Source organism: Melospiza melodia, chromosome 29 (assembly GCF_035770615.1).
Source record: "Melospiza melodia melodia isolate bMelMel2 chromosome 29, bMelMel2.pri, whole genome shotgun sequence".
NCBI lineage: Eukaryota > Metazoa > Chordata > Aves > Passeriformes > Passerellidae > Melospiza > Melospiza melodia.
Window position 1 is genome coordinate 6,036,016 of NC_086222.1, and position 16,021 is coordinate 6,052,036.

General features: G+C 58.8%; 3 protein-coding genes across 12 annotated transcripts in view; 2 read left to right on the forward strand and 1 right to left on the reverse strand.

Annotated features, from left to right (window-relative positions):
* Positions 1-136: 136 nt before the first annotated feature.
* On the forward strand, positions 137-7,049 carry DDX25 (DEAD-box helicase 25). 5 transcript variants are annotated; one of them, XM_063178351.1, is made up of 10 exons: positions 137-174; positions 738-873; positions 958-1,050; positions 1,145-1,247; positions 1,843-1,957; positions 2,307-2,484; positions 3,093-3,330; positions 3,540-3,702; positions 3,796-3,984; positions 4,328-5,456. In XM_063178351.1, the coding sequence occupies exons 2-10, from the start codon at positions 761-763 to the stop codon at positions 4,426-4,428; spliced, it is 1,293 nt and encodes a 430-aa protein (XP_063034421.1). In that variant the 5' UTR covers positions 137-174; positions 738-760; the 3' UTR covers positions 4,429-5,456. The 5 variants fall into 5 exon arrangements, 2 of the variants coding, with proteins under 2 accessions (XP_063034421.1, XP_063034422.1); XR_010030851.1 differs by lacking the exon at positions 137-174 and adding an exon at positions 6,567-6,706 and having other exon boundaries at positions 272-873; positions 5,356-5,811; XR_010030849.1 differs by lacking the exon at positions 137-174 and adding an exon at positions 6,567-6,633 and having other exon boundaries at positions 272-873; positions 5,356-5,907.
* A 912-nt stretch (positions 7,050-7,961) lies between these two features.
* VSIG10L2 (V-set and immunoglobulin domain containing 10 like 2) lies at positions 7,962-13,341 on the forward strand. Its single transcript, XM_063178353.1, has 12 exons — positions 7,962-8,031; positions 8,106-8,459; positions 9,206-9,490; positions 10,023-10,298; positions 10,432-10,707; positions 10,973-11,233; positions 11,321-11,614; positions 11,705-12,007; positions 12,205-12,327; positions 12,408-12,432; positions 12,606-12,778; positions 13,173-13,341. The coding sequence occupies exons 1-12, from the start codon at positions 7,962-7,964 to the stop codon at positions 13,244-13,246; spliced, it is 2,514 nt and encodes an 837-aa protein (XP_063034423.1). The 3' UTR covers positions 13,247-13,341.
* A 403-nt stretch (positions 13,342-13,744) lies between these two features.
* Positions 13,745-16,021, reverse strand: part of CDON (cell adhesion associated, oncogene regulated) — a 60,483-nt gene continuing 58,206 nt past the window's right edge. For all 6 annotated transcript variants that reach the window (XM_063178322.1, XM_063178326.1, XM_063178325.1 and 3 more), the window contains one exon: positions 13,745-16,004. In XM_063178322.1, coding sequence (XP_063034392.1) covers positions 15,838-16,004 — 167 coding nt within the window. In that variant the 3' untranslated portion in view covers positions 13,745-15,837. The remainder of the gene's footprint in view (positions 16,005-16,021) is intronic.

The window sequence follows — 16,021 nt, forward strand, 5'->3', positions numbered from 1 at the left end:
GCCCCGGCCCGGGCTGCCCATGGCACGGGGCCGCTCCGCGCCGCTCCGGCTCCCGCTGCCCCGGGCTGCGCTGGCCCGAGCGGCCCGGCCGGGGCACGGCCCGCGGGCTCGGCCTGCTCCCCGCGGCCCCCGCGCCGCCCGCGCCCCGGCCCGAGCCGGAGGACGAGGAGAGAGGTGGGTCCGGAGGGGATCGCGGTGCCCGCCCCGCTCCGAGCCCCGCCGAGCGCGGAGCGACCCCGCGGGGTCCCGAGGGAGAGGCGGCCCACGGCATCGAGCCGTAATTGAATCAAGAGGGCGTTTAATCGACAGGAGGGAAGGGCTCAGTGCAGTGCGTTTAGATGCTCATTTATGAGTATGGTGATAGTAAGTCTGGAATAATGGATGTTGCCTGCAGTGTTTCTAATGAACTCTCAGAACAATAAGATATCCTCTGGGGAGAGAAGAGGATTCTCACTGCAAGCCCCTTGTTGTAAACTAAAACACAAGAAGTTCCCCCTCAGTATGAGGAAGAACTTCTTGACATGGAGAGTGGCAGGGCGCTGGCACAGGCTGCCCAGGCAGGTCCTGGATTCTCCCTCCTCAGGAACATTCCAGACCTACAGGAACACGTTCTGTGTCACCTCCATTTGACCCTTCCTTGGAAGCAGTTTGGACTGGATAATTTCCAGAGATCCCTCCCAGCCCTAATGATTCTGTGATTCCGTTTGTTTTATTTACGGAGTTGCTGCCTTTCCCAGTGCCGCTGGCTGAGCTGTCACTGATGAACAAGTTGATCCACACGTCCCTGGTGGAGTCCCAGCAGCACGTGGAGATCCTGCAGCGAGACCCCAGCTCCCCACTCTTTTCCATCAAGACCTTTGAGGAGCTGCCCCTGTGAGTTGCCACAGCCCCCAGCCCCACCATGCTGCAGCACACCAGCCTCCTTCACATGGGCGCTCGGGTGCTTTGTTTCCACAGGAAGAAGGAGCTCCTGCAGGGGGTTTATATGATGGGCTTCAACAGACCATCCAAAATCCAGGAGCAGGCCCTGCCCCTCATGCTGGCTTACCCGTGAGTAGGAAGGGGTGAGGTGGCTGAGCCCCGGCTCCTCACAGCATCCCAGCACCCGACCCCTGCATTGCACTAAGCTGCTTTTGCCTTGCAGGCCCCAAAATCTGATTGCCCAGAGCCAGTCAGGGACAGGGAAAACAGCAGCTTTTGTCTTGGCCATGTTGAGCAGAGCCAGTGCCAGCGAGAAATATCCGCAGGTAACGCAGGACAGGGAGAGCTGCTGCAGGAGGGGGTGGCCCAGGCGCCCAGGACGCTGCCAGGGGCAGAGCTCTGGGCTTTGTCCCAGTTCCTGTGTGACTTTACCCACTGGAGTGGGGTGATAAACCACCAGGGCCCAGTGGCAGGTAGGACCAAAGGCACAGTGCCCACCTCAGGATTGCCAGAGTGGATCAATCCAGGCTTCAGCTACCCTGGAATTTAGGTTTTGAGGAGCAGCTGCAGACACTACTGGTTTCTGGTGGTCACATACTCCCAGTGCCCTCTCAGGGTGCAGAACCAGCTTTGCCAACAGTTTCCAGCCGTGTAAGATCTCCTTTTGTACGTGTGGACAGTGTGACTGAACTAGGGCACAGGAACAAGCTGCACCACCTTCTTAGAGATGCATTTCCTCCTCCAAAAGAGCAGCAGCAGCTTCTTTCTGCCCCCTTGGCTGGAGCTGGGAACACAGCCCATCTCCAGAGCCTCCAGCCATGCTGTGCTGCCCCATGCCCTGTCCCCCAGTGCTGTGGGATGCTCCTGAGCTCCTCTGCCCCATCCTGGGCCTGACAGCTCCTTCCTCTGCTCTCCTGCCAGTGCCTGTGCCTGGCTCCCACCTACGAGCTGGCCCTGCAGATCGGGCAGGTGGTGCGCGCCATCGGCAAGTTCTGCACGGACATCAAGGTGAACTACGCTGTCCGGGGAAACCGAGGTGAGCCCAGCCCAGCTCCCAGCACTGCTGCACAAACAGGGAGGGGGCACAGGGATCCTCTCTTAGAACCTGGAGCTGCCAGGAACTGCCCAGACATCCATGAAGGGCAATAACATCGTGTCTGTCCCCTCTCCTGCTGAGGAGGTTTTCCATCATCACTGGCTGCTTGCAGACTCCCTTTTCCCATATGGGGGTGGTTCCCATGCCCCAAGGCTGTAGGGAAGTGTCATGATGACCCCTTGAAGGCATCACTGAGCAGCCAGAGTCTGAGCAAGCCAAGGGAAAACACAGAGCAGCAGAGAGCTCCATGCCTGGAGGCAGCCAAATAAATCCTTTTGTCCCCTTGCAGTTCTGAAGGGCACAGTGCTGGAGGAGCAGATCATCATCGGAACTCCAGGCACCACCCTGGACTGGTGCTTCAAACAACGCATCCTGGACCTGACAAAGATCTCCTTGTTCGTGCTGGATGAGGCTGACATCATGATCGACACGCAGGGCCTCTCCTGTCAGAGCATCCGCATCCACAGGTGAGGATTGCTGAGAGCTGCTGCCCTGGTTCCCTGCTTTCCCTTCTCTCCTGTAGCTTTAGAGGAGTTTGTTACCAAAGGGCTGTGAGAGTGTGCCCATGGTGCCAAAGAGGTTTGTCCACAAGTCTGTCTTTCTGTACGGCTGCGTGCACTGGACACACAGGAAGACACTTCACCTTGTTTAGCTTTCCTTTGAGCTGTTACAGGCTCACATTGACTCACAGAACCATAGAATGGCCACAATTGGAAGGGACCTTAAAGCCCTTTCCCATTGGCAGGGACACCTTCCATTAGACCAGGTTGCTCAGAGCTCCATCCAGTTTGGCCTTGAACACTTCCAGGGATCCAGGGGCAGCCACAGCTGCTCTGGACAACCTATGCCAGGGCCTCACCATCCTCACAGGGAAGAACTTCCTCCTAGCATCTAAACCTGTTTTCTTCCAGTGTGAAGCCATTCTCCCCTTTTCCTGTCACTATAGACTCTTGTAAAACGTCTCTTTCCATCTTTGCTTCCCTTTCCATTGAAGGCAACACAAAATCAGTTTAAATGAGGGTTTCTGTCCTTTGCCTGGGACAAAGGGGATGACAGAGCTGTTTCCCTGCCCCAGGGCTCTTCCCAAGAGCTGCCAAGTGCTGCTGTTCTCAGCCACTTACAAGGAGCCTGTTCGGGCCTTTGCTGAGCGGATCATCCCCGACCCCATCGTGATCAAGCTGCGGGAGGAGGAGCTCACCCTGAGCAACATCAGGCAGTACTTCATGGTGTGCCAGAGCTCAGACGAGCAGTACAAGGCCCTCTGCAACCTCTATGGCAGCTTCACCATCGGTCAGGTCATGATCTTCTGCCAGGTAAGGGGCCTGCCTGGGAGAGCCCTCTCCCATTGGGAATAGCTGGAATGGGTCATTTTACAGTGTGGGCACAGTGGGCTCCTCACAAGACCCCCAGACCAAAGGAGCAGCCCCCAGGGGAGTGTTGAAAACTGCCATGAGCTGCCTGAAAAGGGGCAGGGCACTCTGGAGAGGGAGCTGTCAGCCTCAGCCTCTCGGCGTGTGTGCAGACCAGGAGGATGGCAGACTGGCTGTCGGGGAAGATGAGCCGGGACGGGCACCAAGTGGCCATCCTGACAGCAGAGCTGACGGTGGTGCAGCGGGCCAGCGTCATCCAGCGCTTCCGTGAGGGCAAGGAGAAGGTCCTGATCGCCACCAACGTCTGTGCCAGAGGTACCCTGCCCCAAAACGCACCAGGCCTGCTGTCCTGAGCAGCAGATCCCGTGGGACGAGGCAACCCAAGAGGATCCTCTCCCTCTGTTGCAGGCATCGATGTGCAGCAGGTGACCACGGTGGTGAACTTTGGGCTGCCCATGGATCAGGACGGCGAGCCGGACTTTGAGACGTACCTGCACCGCATCGGGCGGGCCGGGCGCTTCGGGCACCGCGGCATCGCCTTCAGCGTGGTGCAGAGGGAGACCGTGCCCCTCGTGCACAGGATTGAGGAGTATTTCCGTGAGTATCCGTGCTCACGAGGGTTTGCAGGTGGAGAGAGAGGCGAGGATGTTGGTTCCATGATCAGAAGGCTTGATTTATTATTTGATGATGTATATATTACATTATGACTATAGTAAAAGGAATAGAGCTGAGGAGGCTTTCCATCATCACTGGCTGCTTGCAGACTCCCTTTTCCCATATGGGGGTGGTTCCCGTGCCCCAAGGCTGTAGGGAAGTGTCGTGATGACCCCTTGAAGGCATCACTGAGCAGCCAGAGTCTGAGCAAGCCAAGGGAAAACACAGAGCAGCAGAGAGCTCCATGCCTGGAGGCAGCCAAATAAATCCTTTTGTCCCCTTGCAGTTCTGAAGGGCACAGTGCTGGAGGAGCAGATCATCATCGGAACTCCGGGCTGCACTGATGGTTTTTTGAATCCCAGCGCCTGTTATCCCTGTGATTTTTAGAGGAAAGAAGGTTATAGAAGCCTTCAGATGGGCAGGAAACTGTGTCCATTCCACATCTCCAGCCTCAGAGCCACTCAGCCCTCTTGGTTCTTTCAAATACTCACCTGTCCTTGGAACCTGGAGTGAGCCTGAGGCAGACACTTCTTCTCTTTAGAAGTTCTCAGAAGGCTAGCTAGAAAAGAATGATAACAAAGGAGCTCTCTCCAACTCTGTCTCAGAGAGAGCTCGGTCCTTGATTGGCCATTAATTGTAAACATCCCAGATGGGCCAATCACAGGTGCACCTGTTGCATTCCACAGCAGCAGATAACCATTGTTTGCATTCTTTTTCTGGGGCTTCAGCTTCCCAGAAGGGAAAATCCTAAAGAAAGGATTTTTATGAAAAGATGTCTGCGACAAGTATCAACATGGATCTGCTGCTCCCACAGGCAGGGCTGGGACTGGGATCCCCTCCATCAAATTTCTGTACAACTGCATGCACTGGACACACAGGAAGACACTTCACCTTGTTTAGCTTTCCTTTGAGCTGTTACAGGCTCACATTGACTCACAGAATCATAGAATGGCCACAGCTGAAAGGGACCTCAAAGCCCATCTTGTTCCCACCCTTTCCCATTGGCAGGGACACCTTCCATTAGACCAGGTTGCTCAGAGCTCCATCCAGCTTGGCCTTGAACACTTCCAGAGATTATTCCCTGTTGGCAAATAGTCCTTGTCGGGCTGCTCCTCTCCCCAGGGCTCATCTCACTGGGAATGGGTGACAGATACAGCTTTTAGAGTGATTTTTGCTCCCCAGCAGGCAAATTTCCCAAGAAGCAGCCCCAGAGGTTGTGTGCAACTTGCAGGGGATGTTAGCAGCAGCCAGGATGCCTCAGCACCTTCTTTTTTTCCCTCTTTCAGGCATTTTCTCTGCCTTTCCTTGTCACAGGGGACCGGGTGCCCCAGCTTAGCTCAGCCCTGGCTGTGGGAGAGGAGATGGCAGCTGTGGAAATCTTTCCTGAGTGGAAATTGATTGTAACTTGCTAACATCAAGAGGATTTTCATGGGATTTGCCAGATGCCAGGGCTGCACTGATGGTTTTTTGAATCCCAGCGCCTGTTATCCCTGTGATTTTTAGAGGAAAGAAGGTTATAGAAGCCTTCTGATGGGCAGGAAACTGTGTCCATTCCACATCTCCAAGCCTCAGAGCCACTCAGCCCTCTTGGTTCTTTCAAATACTCACCTGTCCTTGGAACCTGGAGTGAGCCTGAGGCAGACACCAGGCAGAGGAGACACCAGCCACACATTCTGGCAGAGATTGTTGCTGTGGAGTAGAAGCAGTGAACAGCTGGAACAGCTGCCTTGTGGATGAGCCCAACCACAGCCACGGGCAGCAGGAGCCGGTGTGAGGATGAGCCCCCAGCAAGCTGACTTGTGCTTTTCATGTTGTGGTGCTGCAGTTGGAGGGTGCAGACCCTCCCTGTCCTGTGTGGCTGGGGAGGTGGGAACAGGGAGTGGGGGCACATCAGGGGCTGAGCTCTGTGCTGCTGCTGCTGCTGCTGCTGCTGCTGCTCTGATCTAGCTCCCCTCCTGCTTTGTCCCAGCTGATTTCCCTGCTGACCCCATTTCCCCTGTGTGACCGTGTTCACAGGGGGCTGAGGGTGAGGGAAGAGATGAGGATCTGACTCCATGTTTCAGAAGGCTGATTTATTATTTTATTATATGTATTATATTAAAACTATACTAAAATAATAGAAGAAAGGATTTCATCAGAAGGCTAGCTAAGAATTGAAAAAGAAAGAATGATGACAAAGGCTTGTGGCTTGGACAGAGAATCTGAGCCAGCTGACTGTGATTGGCCATTAATTAGAAACAACCACATGGACCAATCACAGATGCACCTGTTGCATCCCACAGCAGCAGATAATCAATGTTTACATTTTTTTCCTGAGGCCTCCAGCTTCTCAGGAAGAAAACTCCTAAGGAAAGGCTTTTTCATGAAAGATGTCTGACACCCCTGCACTTTCCCAGCTGGTTTCCCTGCTGCAGTGAGCACTCAGGAGCTTCCCAGCTGGCGTGGGGCACTCAGGTGGCGTGGACAGTGCTCAGAGGAGCGAGCTCTGCACTCACATCCCATCAATTGCTCTTTCCTTCCTACAGAGACCACGATCAAGCAGCTGGATCCCTACGACATGGACGAGCTGGAGAAGCTTGCAGCTGAGTGAGGAGCAGGGATTCGTTCTCCCAAATCCAAGTTGTAGTTCTAAACAGGAGGAAAAGTTACAGGGGAAGACTTCCCGGTTCTCTTGTATTCTGAAGCTGTTGAGTTCTGTTGTGTTGCCTGAGGAGAGGCTGGAGCGAACCTTGTCTCGCTAGGTGGCAGCAGGAATCCACTGCTGCCATCCCAGATCCCGGGGCAAAATCCGAGTGTTCAGGGTCCCGGCAGTGCAGGAGAGAGGTTGGACCCCCGGGGGTTCCAGAATCCAAGTGTTCAGGATCCCATCGGTGAGAGAGAGAGGTTGGACCCCAGGGGTCTGGAACCCAAATGTTCGGGGTCCCAGCAGTGTGAGGACAGAAGTTGGACTCAGGAAGTGGGCTGTGTTTGTGCCTTTGTTAATCTTTAATAAATGAAATTGTTTGTAATCACCAGGGTGGCTCCTTCTTTACCAGAATCCTCTGAAATATATCAACCCTTGCAGGTGAGGTTTGATTAGGTCAGTGTTGACAATGGTGTCATTTATTGGGTTGGCTACTGCACCCTGCTTTCCTCATCCAGATTTCTATCCAAACCCAACCTGGACAGGCACAAAAAGTGATCAAAACGTGATGAGAGTGCAGCCAGAGGTGGAAGCAGGACCTGGTGGTAGCAGGAGAGTGCCTGGCCCTGGCTCTGCAGTTCCTTGCCACCAGCTTTAACCCTTTGGGGCATTTCAAGCCTCTTTGTGGAGAGTACACACATTTAGTATTAACAGTGTGGTTTTGGTAATTCTAATTAAAGGATCAGTGAGGGAGATGGGAGATGCAAGGTAGTTTTCCAGGCTCTGCTGGGTGTTCCCTGATCCCCCTCACCACGTGCACCCCCAAATCCCCCCTGGCTTGCTCCAGCCCCCTGGCATTGCGTTACGGCACAGCCGCCCCTATCAATGTTTGATGGTCTGGGGCGTTGCAGACAGTGGGAGATGAAATATCAAACCTTGCTCCTTGCCTGGCTTCCCCAGCTCCAAACCCCCCAGCTTTGATCACAGGGGAGTGGCAGTTTATTTTCCCCTCCTTTAGCCAAAAAAAATATTGTGTGTGGAAGAGAGGACACTCGGATTAAATTCTCACGTGGGGGGAATGCAAGGATGCTGCCATTGCCACAGCAAGTGCGCCGCTCCTCAGCCCTGAGATTGCAGGGGCCCCGGCAGCAGTGGCGTCGGGTTCCCCCTGTGCTGGCAGGTTGATAAATAATTAACAGTTAATCAGGGCTGGGCTTAATTACCCGGGGGTAACCGGAGAGCAGCTCGTGCCGGAGAGCGCAGCGCTGCTTCGGCGTGCGGTGCTGGACATGGCGCCATGGAGCGCGGCCGGGCACCGCCGTGGAGGGGGCCCTGGATCCTGGTGCTGCTGCCGGCGCTGGCGGGGGGTGAGCACCGACCCGTCCCTGCATTTCCCGGGTGGGGGCGAGCGGGGGCCTGACGGAGACGCTGCCCCGGGCAGGGCAGCCGCTGGCGGCCGGCGAGGCGGCCTACGAGGAATGGCGGGCGACGGGCGTGCGAGGCCGGGCCGTGGAGCTGAGCTGTGGGCCCGCGGCCGCGGCCCCGCCGGCCGTGGTGTTCTGGAGCTTCACGCCGCAGGGCGAGGGGCTCCCGCGGGCCGTGGCCGTGGGCTCGGGCAGGGAGGTGGCCGTGGCCCCCGGCACGGGGACGCTGGGCCGGGTGACGCTGCGCAACGGGACGCTGGAGCTGCGGGAGCTGCGCGTGGCCGCCCAGGGCCGCTTCCTCTGCCAGGGGCTCTTCCCAGAGCGGGGCCGGCTCCGTGTGGGCTATGCCGCCGTCCTCCTGCGTGTCCTGGGTAAGTCCCTGGCTGTGGCCAGCCTGGGGGAACCTGCTGGCCAGCAGCAGCCAGCATCACACTCTCCTAGATCGTGGCCAAGCCCAGTCCCTTGCCCAGTGGCCAACAGAGCCATCCACTGGCCAACAAACACCCCCTAGCCAACAAAGGGCTCCACAAGTCCATAAAGTATAGCACAAGCCAGCAAAGTGCGCCAGTAGCCAATGCAGGGTCCCACTAGCCAGCCTGGTGGTTCGCTAGCAACTGTAGTACCCCATTCACCAACCAGGCACCCCACTAGTTAGTGGAGTACCCTACTTGCCAATGTAGTCTGTCTCTAGCCAGCAAAGCATCCTACTAGCCAACATAACACACCACTAGCCAATATAGCATCCCATCAGCCAAGGTTGCTCAACGCAAGCCAACATAGCACTCATCAGCCAGCCCAGAGCAGAGCTCACCATCAGCCACCAAACCTCCATTGCCTCCTAGTGCAGGCCCTTATGAGCCAACATAGCAGCCCACTAAGCCACCCTCATTTCCTTGCCCTGGCTACCCAAGCATCCCACCACCCCAAACTGGTCCCAGTAGCTCCCCCAGCCCATGCCCACAGCCAGGGTGCCCCTCACTAGCCTGCAGGTGTCCTCACTACCATTCCACTGGCTGCTGTGGCACTTCCTGGCCAAACAATCTGTCTGGGTGGGGGGCATGGGTGGTTCCCGGGGCGTTCTGCTGTCTGTGGGGCCGCTCACACTCGGTGCCCCCAGTGCCCGTGTCCAAGCCCTTCGTGCGGCCGACGGCGGCGGCGGCAGCGGAGGGGGCGGCCGTGGCCCTGATGTGCACCGTGCGGGAGGGGACGGAGCCGCTGAGCTTCTCCTGGCAGCACCAGGAGCCCCGGGGGGGTCCCTCCGTGTCCCCTGCGGGGCTGGGGGGCTCCAGGGCGGAGCTGCAGCTGACACCCGCCAACCGCAGCCACACGGGCTGGTACATCTGCACCGCGAGCAACGAGGTCAACAACCGCAGCAGCGACCCCGTCTACCTGGACATCGTCTGTGAGTGCCCTGGGTGCCACCCACCTTGGGGGGCCTCAGCCACCAGCTGGGGGGCATCTTCAGGTCTGGGGCCATCCATGGCATCTTCAGGGCTGGGGCCATCCATGGCATCTTCAGGGCTGGGGCCATCCATGGCATGTATGTGGCCACCACAATGCTCTGTGGTTTGCCCATGGCCACTGAGCACGCTGCCACCATGGTATGTCCATAGCTATCATGGAACGTCCATGGACATCACCGTGATGCCTCTGTGGCCACCACTATGTCTCTGTGGCCACCAGGGTATGGCTCGTTGCTTTGATGTATTCATGGCCGTCACTGGCATAATGCCTCTCCAGCCACCATGGCCACTGTGTGTGCTGCCACCACAATGCAGCCGTGGCCACTGTGTGTCATGGTGTGCTCACAGCCCTCATGGTGCACCCTTTCTAAGTGGCCTTTGCTGCCCTTCCCACCAGAGGGAGGAAGCCCAGGGAGGGCTGTGTCCCCTCTGTGGGGCTGTCCCTGCCTGAAGGGCCCTGTGTCCCCGCAGATGGCCCCGATGAGCCGGCCATCCGTGTGGAGCCCTTCTCCCCAGAGCAGGGGGGCTTCTCGGCGGGCGAGCGGGAGGACGTGGTGCTGAGCTGCCTGGCTCCCTCCAACCCCCCCAGCCGCTATGTCTGGCTGCACAACGGCTCCCAGGTGCACGTCGGCCAGACCTACGTGATCACCGCCATCGCCCGTGCCCAGGCGGGCACTTACACCTGCCTGGCCGAGAACAGCCACCTGCAGACGCGCACCCAGGCCACCATCGTCCTCACTGTGTACTGTGAGTAACCCCGGCGGGGCCCTGGGTCCCCACAGGGCGAGCCGGACCAGCGCAGCTCCCTGGTGAGGATGTGGGAGGGCGGGTGGGGCTGGGGGAGCCCACGCTGCCCCCCAGTGCCCATGGTCTCCTGCAGATCCGCCCGCCGGGAGCCCCAGCTGCTCCGCCCTGGCCTCCGATGACCAGCGGGATGTGGCCCTGCGGTGCCGCTGGCTGGGGGGCTTCCCCCCGGCCCGGCTGCGCTGGGTGGGCCCCCAGGAGGAGGAGGAGGAGGAAGAGGGGTTGATGGGGACCAGCTTTTCCATGGCCACCAGGATCCAGTCAGGGGCAGCCACCAGGAACGGCAGCTCCTTCTCCTGCCTGGCCTCCCACCCCGCGCTGCCCCTGGGGGCTGCATGTGGGACCACCCTGTGTGAGTGACAGTGGCCCCATTGCCCCCCAGCCCCCTTTGTGACCCCCTGGTGTCACCCGGGCCGTGGCCAAACCACGGATGGGCACTCCAGGGTGCTGCTGCCTTTCCTGGGACCTTCAGCCCCTCCAGCTTGCTCCAAAACGGGGACGCTGTGGCACGGCCGGGATTGCCGAACCCCCCTCACCCTGGGGTGGGGGTATCTCCTTTTTGGGGTGCTTTGGCCCAGCGTGGCGGTGCCCCGCTCCGACAGCGCTCCGTCCCGCAGGGGTCCCGTCGGGCAGCCCCAGCTGTGCGGCGGCGGCCACCAAGGGGGACGAGTTCGTGATGCTGCGGTGCCGCTGGGCGGGGGGCGCGCCGCTCGTCACCCTGCGCTGGCGGGACAGCGCGGGCCGGGCCCTGGGCGACCCCGCGCCCTCCACGGCCGTGCTGGTGCTGGGCACCGACGGCAGCCTGGGCGGCCGCGAGTTCGTCTGCGAGGCCGCGCACCCGCTGCGGGCCGCTGCCGCCGAGTGCCGCCTGCGGCTGGGTAAGCCCGAGCCGTCCCCGCCGTGCCACCGTGCCGCGGCGGGGTGGCACCTCCCGGCCGATGGTGTCCCCCCTTGTCGCCGAGCAGAGGTCCCCGAGCTGCAGGCGGAGAGCGAGGTGGCGGTGCTGGAGGGCGGCGAGGCGCAGCTGGCGTGCCGGCATCGCGGCAGCAGCGCCGGTCTCGGTGCCACGGTGGCTTGGTACGACCCAAAGGAGCGGGAGGTGACACCGGGGCTGGCCAAGTACCAGCTGGAGCAGGGAGAAGAGTGGGTCAACCTCACGGTGCGGGATGCCGAGTGGCTGGGGGACAGCGGGATCTACCGCTGCACCGCCACCAATGCCGTGGGCACCGCCAGCCTCCCCGTGCGCCTCCGCGTGGACCGTGAGTCCTGGGAAGGGCAGGGGTGGGCTGGGGTATCAGGGGTGGCCTGGGGGCATCGAGCCCCTCCTGCCGGGCGCCGTCTCGCCGCAGGGTACCCGGCCCCGCCCAATGTCACCATCAGTAAGCTGCGGTACACGCGGGCGCGCACCGAGGTGCGGCTGGAGTGGCGGACGCAGGGCGCCGGCAACCTCACCGGCTTCGTGGTGCAGCGGCGCCGAACCAAGAAACCCCTCCGGGAGAGCGCCAGCCCCTGGGAAACGGCGGCCGGCGACATCGAGCCGCACTCCCGCGACCGGCGCCTGGGGGGGCTGGACCCCGCGGTGCTCTATGCTTTCCGCGTCCTGGCCGTCAACCACCGCACGGCCGGGCACCCCTCCGAGGTGCAGACGCCAGGTGAAGCGGGCAGGGGCTGCTCCGTGGGGGCAGAGCGAGGGTTGAGCGGAGCAGGGCAGCGTTTCCATCGCGGTGGAGCTGAGGAGCCGAGTGTGAGCAGCCGTCGGCAGGTTTCAGGCACAGGCTCGCACCTCGCCGGGCCTTTCTGGGCTCTGCCCGTCCCTGCTGCCTGCCATGTTCGCTCTGCTCTCTTCCAGCCGAGCCTCCCTTCGAGGCCTACCCGGCGGTGACGGGGGCGGCGGTGGCCGGGATGCTGGTGGCCAGCGCAGCGTCGCTGCTGGCCGTGCACTGCATCGCCCGCCACAGGGACACCCTCCCGCGTGAGTGCGGGGGCTGCTCGGGGCCACAGCCCGGCCCCCGACCCCCGGCCCCCGAACGTGACACCCATCTCCCTCCGCAGGGCTGCACGACCTGCTGTTCCGCCCGTGAGTGCCCAAAGCCTCTGTGCCACCGCCCGTGCCCAACCCCTCTGTGCCACCTCCTGTGCCCGAACCCCTCTGTGCCACCTCCTGTGCCCAAACCCCTCTGTGCCACCGCCCGTGCCCGAACCCCTCTGTGCCACCGCCCGGGCACCAGCGAGCCCCCCGTGTCCCCGCAGGGCCGGGAGCGGAGAGCAGGAGCCCGTGGGCACAGCGGAGGACGCTGAGGGAGCCGCAGGCGGCGAGGAGGAAGCAGGGCCAGCCCAGGGAGACTCGAGTGCCCCCGGTGCAGCACCGGGTGCCGAGGCAGCACCAGCACAGGGAGAGCCGTGTGCCCTGGGCACGGCAGCAGGTACCGGGGCGGGCTGAGGGCAGAGACACCTGCCCTGCTGAACCAGTGCCCACCTGCCCCACTGAGCCAGCACCCACCTGCCCCAGTGCCCACCTGCCCCGCTGACCAAGCACCCACTGCCCTACTGACCCAGCATCCACTGCCCCACTGGACCAGCACCCACCTGCCCCGCTGAACCAGCACCCATCCACCCTGCTGACCCAGCACCCACTGCCCCACTAACCCAGCACCCATCTGATAATGCTGAGCCAGCACCCACCTGCCCCAGCACCCACCAACACCCACCTGCCCTGCTGAACCAGCACCCACTGCCCCGCTAAGCCAGCACCCACCTGCCCTGCTGAACCTGCCCCACTGACCCAGCACCCACCCGTGGCTCCCCCACCCCTTGCAGAGCCGCCCTCGGCAGCACCAGGCAGCACGGATGACCCGGTTAATGTCACCATCACCGTGACAGCGACACCGTGACCGCTCCTCATTTCCCTGTCCTGCTCTGTCCCGCACCACGGGACGGCAGCACCCACCTGTGCGCCTCGGGCTGGCTGCATTCCCGCACCCGGCTCAGCCCCTCCGGCTCAGCCCCGGGGCTGCAGTTACTGCTGGAGCTAAAATAAATATTTAGGCTACAATAAATAGTTTCTCACCGATGGCAGGAAAAAAGGCCGAGGGCCGAAGCGCCGCACTCAGCCCCAGGGCTGGCATCGACTGGGGATGCTGCCTGGGGACTGTGCTGAGCTTCCTGTGGTACAAGAACAGCCACAAAGCTTTTTGTGGGAAGGGGCCTCATCTTCACCCCCAGGCTCCCCAGTATCAGGGCAAACCACAGGAGGTTAAAAACAGTGACTGGAGATGGTTTTTCCCTGCATTGGAGCAGGCACAAAGGGAAGCAGGGTCCAAGGAAAGTGTCAGGCAGTTCCCAGCTTTCCTGAGTCCTCATCCTCTGCTGTGTGTGGACACAAGGGCACCTTGGGCCATTTTCTGCTGTATTTGGTTAATAATAACCCATTGGGAAGTATCAAGCCACACAAACCAACCTTGATCACTGCCCACAGAGTATCAATCCCCACATCAGCCATAAAGCAGCATTAATCCCTTTATCAAACCAGCCCCAGAAATACAAACCCCACCCAAACCCCCTGCAAAACCATCACTTCCAAACACAGAACATTCTAGAGGGATATTACAGCTTCTCTGGAAAACACAGCATCTTTATCTGACACACCCACAATACAGGGGAGATTCAAGCAAAGTTGTTTAAAACCATGGTTCAATTTCAGTGTTTGGGGAAAACGAAGCAGCCACAGTTAAATCCCAACAACTTGTGGGCCAATCTCTGTGGGAAAAGGGGAAAGGCTTTGCAGCAGATCCTGCAAAAGGAAAATCCAGGCTGGGGGGATGAGATAAACAAAAAGGGAGGAGGGAGATTTGTGATGGCTCTGGGGTATGTGGCAGCCAAAGCCCATGGTGTGCAAAGACATTTGGGATAAGGCAGCTCTAGCTGGGAGGAAGCACAACCCAATAAAAGGGCAAAAGAATAAATATAACCACAAATAATGCAACAGAGAGGCTTTGGGGAGAGCTCAGTGTGGCCTTCAATTACCTGAAGTAGGAGGGAGATTGATTTCTTATACAAGCAGATATACAGGATAAGGGAGAATGGTTTCCCACAGCCAGAGGGCAGGTTTAGATGGGATATTGGGAATAAATTCTTCCCTGGGAGGGTGGTGAAGCCCTGGCACAGGGTACCCAGAGCAGCTGTGGCTGTCCCAAGTGCCCAAGGCCAGGTTGAATGGGGCTTGGAGCAGCTGGGATGGTGGAAGGTGTCCTTGCCCATGGCAGGGGTGGGATGGGATGATCTTTAAGGTCTCTTCCAAATCAAACTCTGCTGGGATTCTATGAAACATAAAAAAATCCCAGCAGCCCATGGAGCTGCTGGTACCAAAGCAGATCTCAAGGCTTTCCTCCTCACACAAACACCACTCCCCAAACCCTGTGGCTGCTGGAGCTGCACCAGCAGCCCTGAGCTCCCCAGGGCTTTGGAGAGCTGCAGCCAGGCTGGCACAGCTCCCTCCCTTCCACACTGGCCAGGGACACGCTGCTCTGGGCTGCAGGTGTCACCCTGGGGTGGCCATCTCTGTAAATTGTGCTTCATTTCTGGGGCTTTGCACTGTGACTCGTGTGAGGGGAGTGCTTTGCAAGCACTGGTCTGGTTTATTTTCTGGGATTAAATCTGGAAAGGAAAAATTAAAACATCCACCCAAGCCCTGCAGTTAAGGTTGCAGCACCTCCATCGTGCTGTGTCCAGGATGGGCAGGTTCCTCACAGTGCCCAGGGCTGCTGGGAGCTGTTTCACCAGGACTGGTTTCATTTCAGAGCTATCCAAGCTGTCAGTAATCCCTCAAACCAAGAGTTGAACTGGATTTTGTCTTCTGTGAGTGGGAAAGTGAGACAGGCTGGATTTCCACCTGTACTTCTGCAGAAGGGTTATTGAGCACTTAAAGACACAGTCACTGACTCAAGTTCTGCTTCAAGCTGCACAGGACAGACTCAACCAAGGCTCATTTTTCTTACTGATCTTCTTATTTCTTCATCAGGATCTTCCCAGAGAAAGCAAGAGAGGCCAGGAGGTATTCATGGAAAGGAGGGTTCCAGTGCCATGTCACTGAGCTGCCAGGGAGGTGGCAGCTGTTGGTCATTTCAGACCTGCTTAAATCCCTCTCTTGGGCTCCTCAGAAGTGCTTGTCCCACTGGTAAACTGCCATGGAAACACACTCCACATTTCCCATCCTCATTCTTTATATTATTACAATTCTTTTTTATACACATAACCAGGCTAGTTTTGTGGTGTGTGTGGGGGAAGAAAAAAAAAAAAAACCAACAAAAAAAGGCATTTCAAGGCATAAATAATATAAAAAGGCAACCATTTTGAAACCAAGATACATTCATATGACACTACTACAAAAAATAAATAGTGACTCTCTCTGTTATAATTAACATCCCCCCGTGACTCCCTTTCAGCGGTGCAGTTCCTGGCCTTGAGTGGGGACACGGTCACTGCCTCAGGTTTCCTGCAGCTGGAGCTGACAAAGGTCCCCAGAACCATTCAGGGTGACTCTGGATGAACTCCATCCTGGTTTTTCCTTACAGTCCTTGGAAAGAGGCTGAAGAATGAGGGGACTCCAACTCAAAATGTGGTTCGACGTTTCCGAGTGCAGGAAGCTGCTGCCTGCAAAGCAAGAGCAG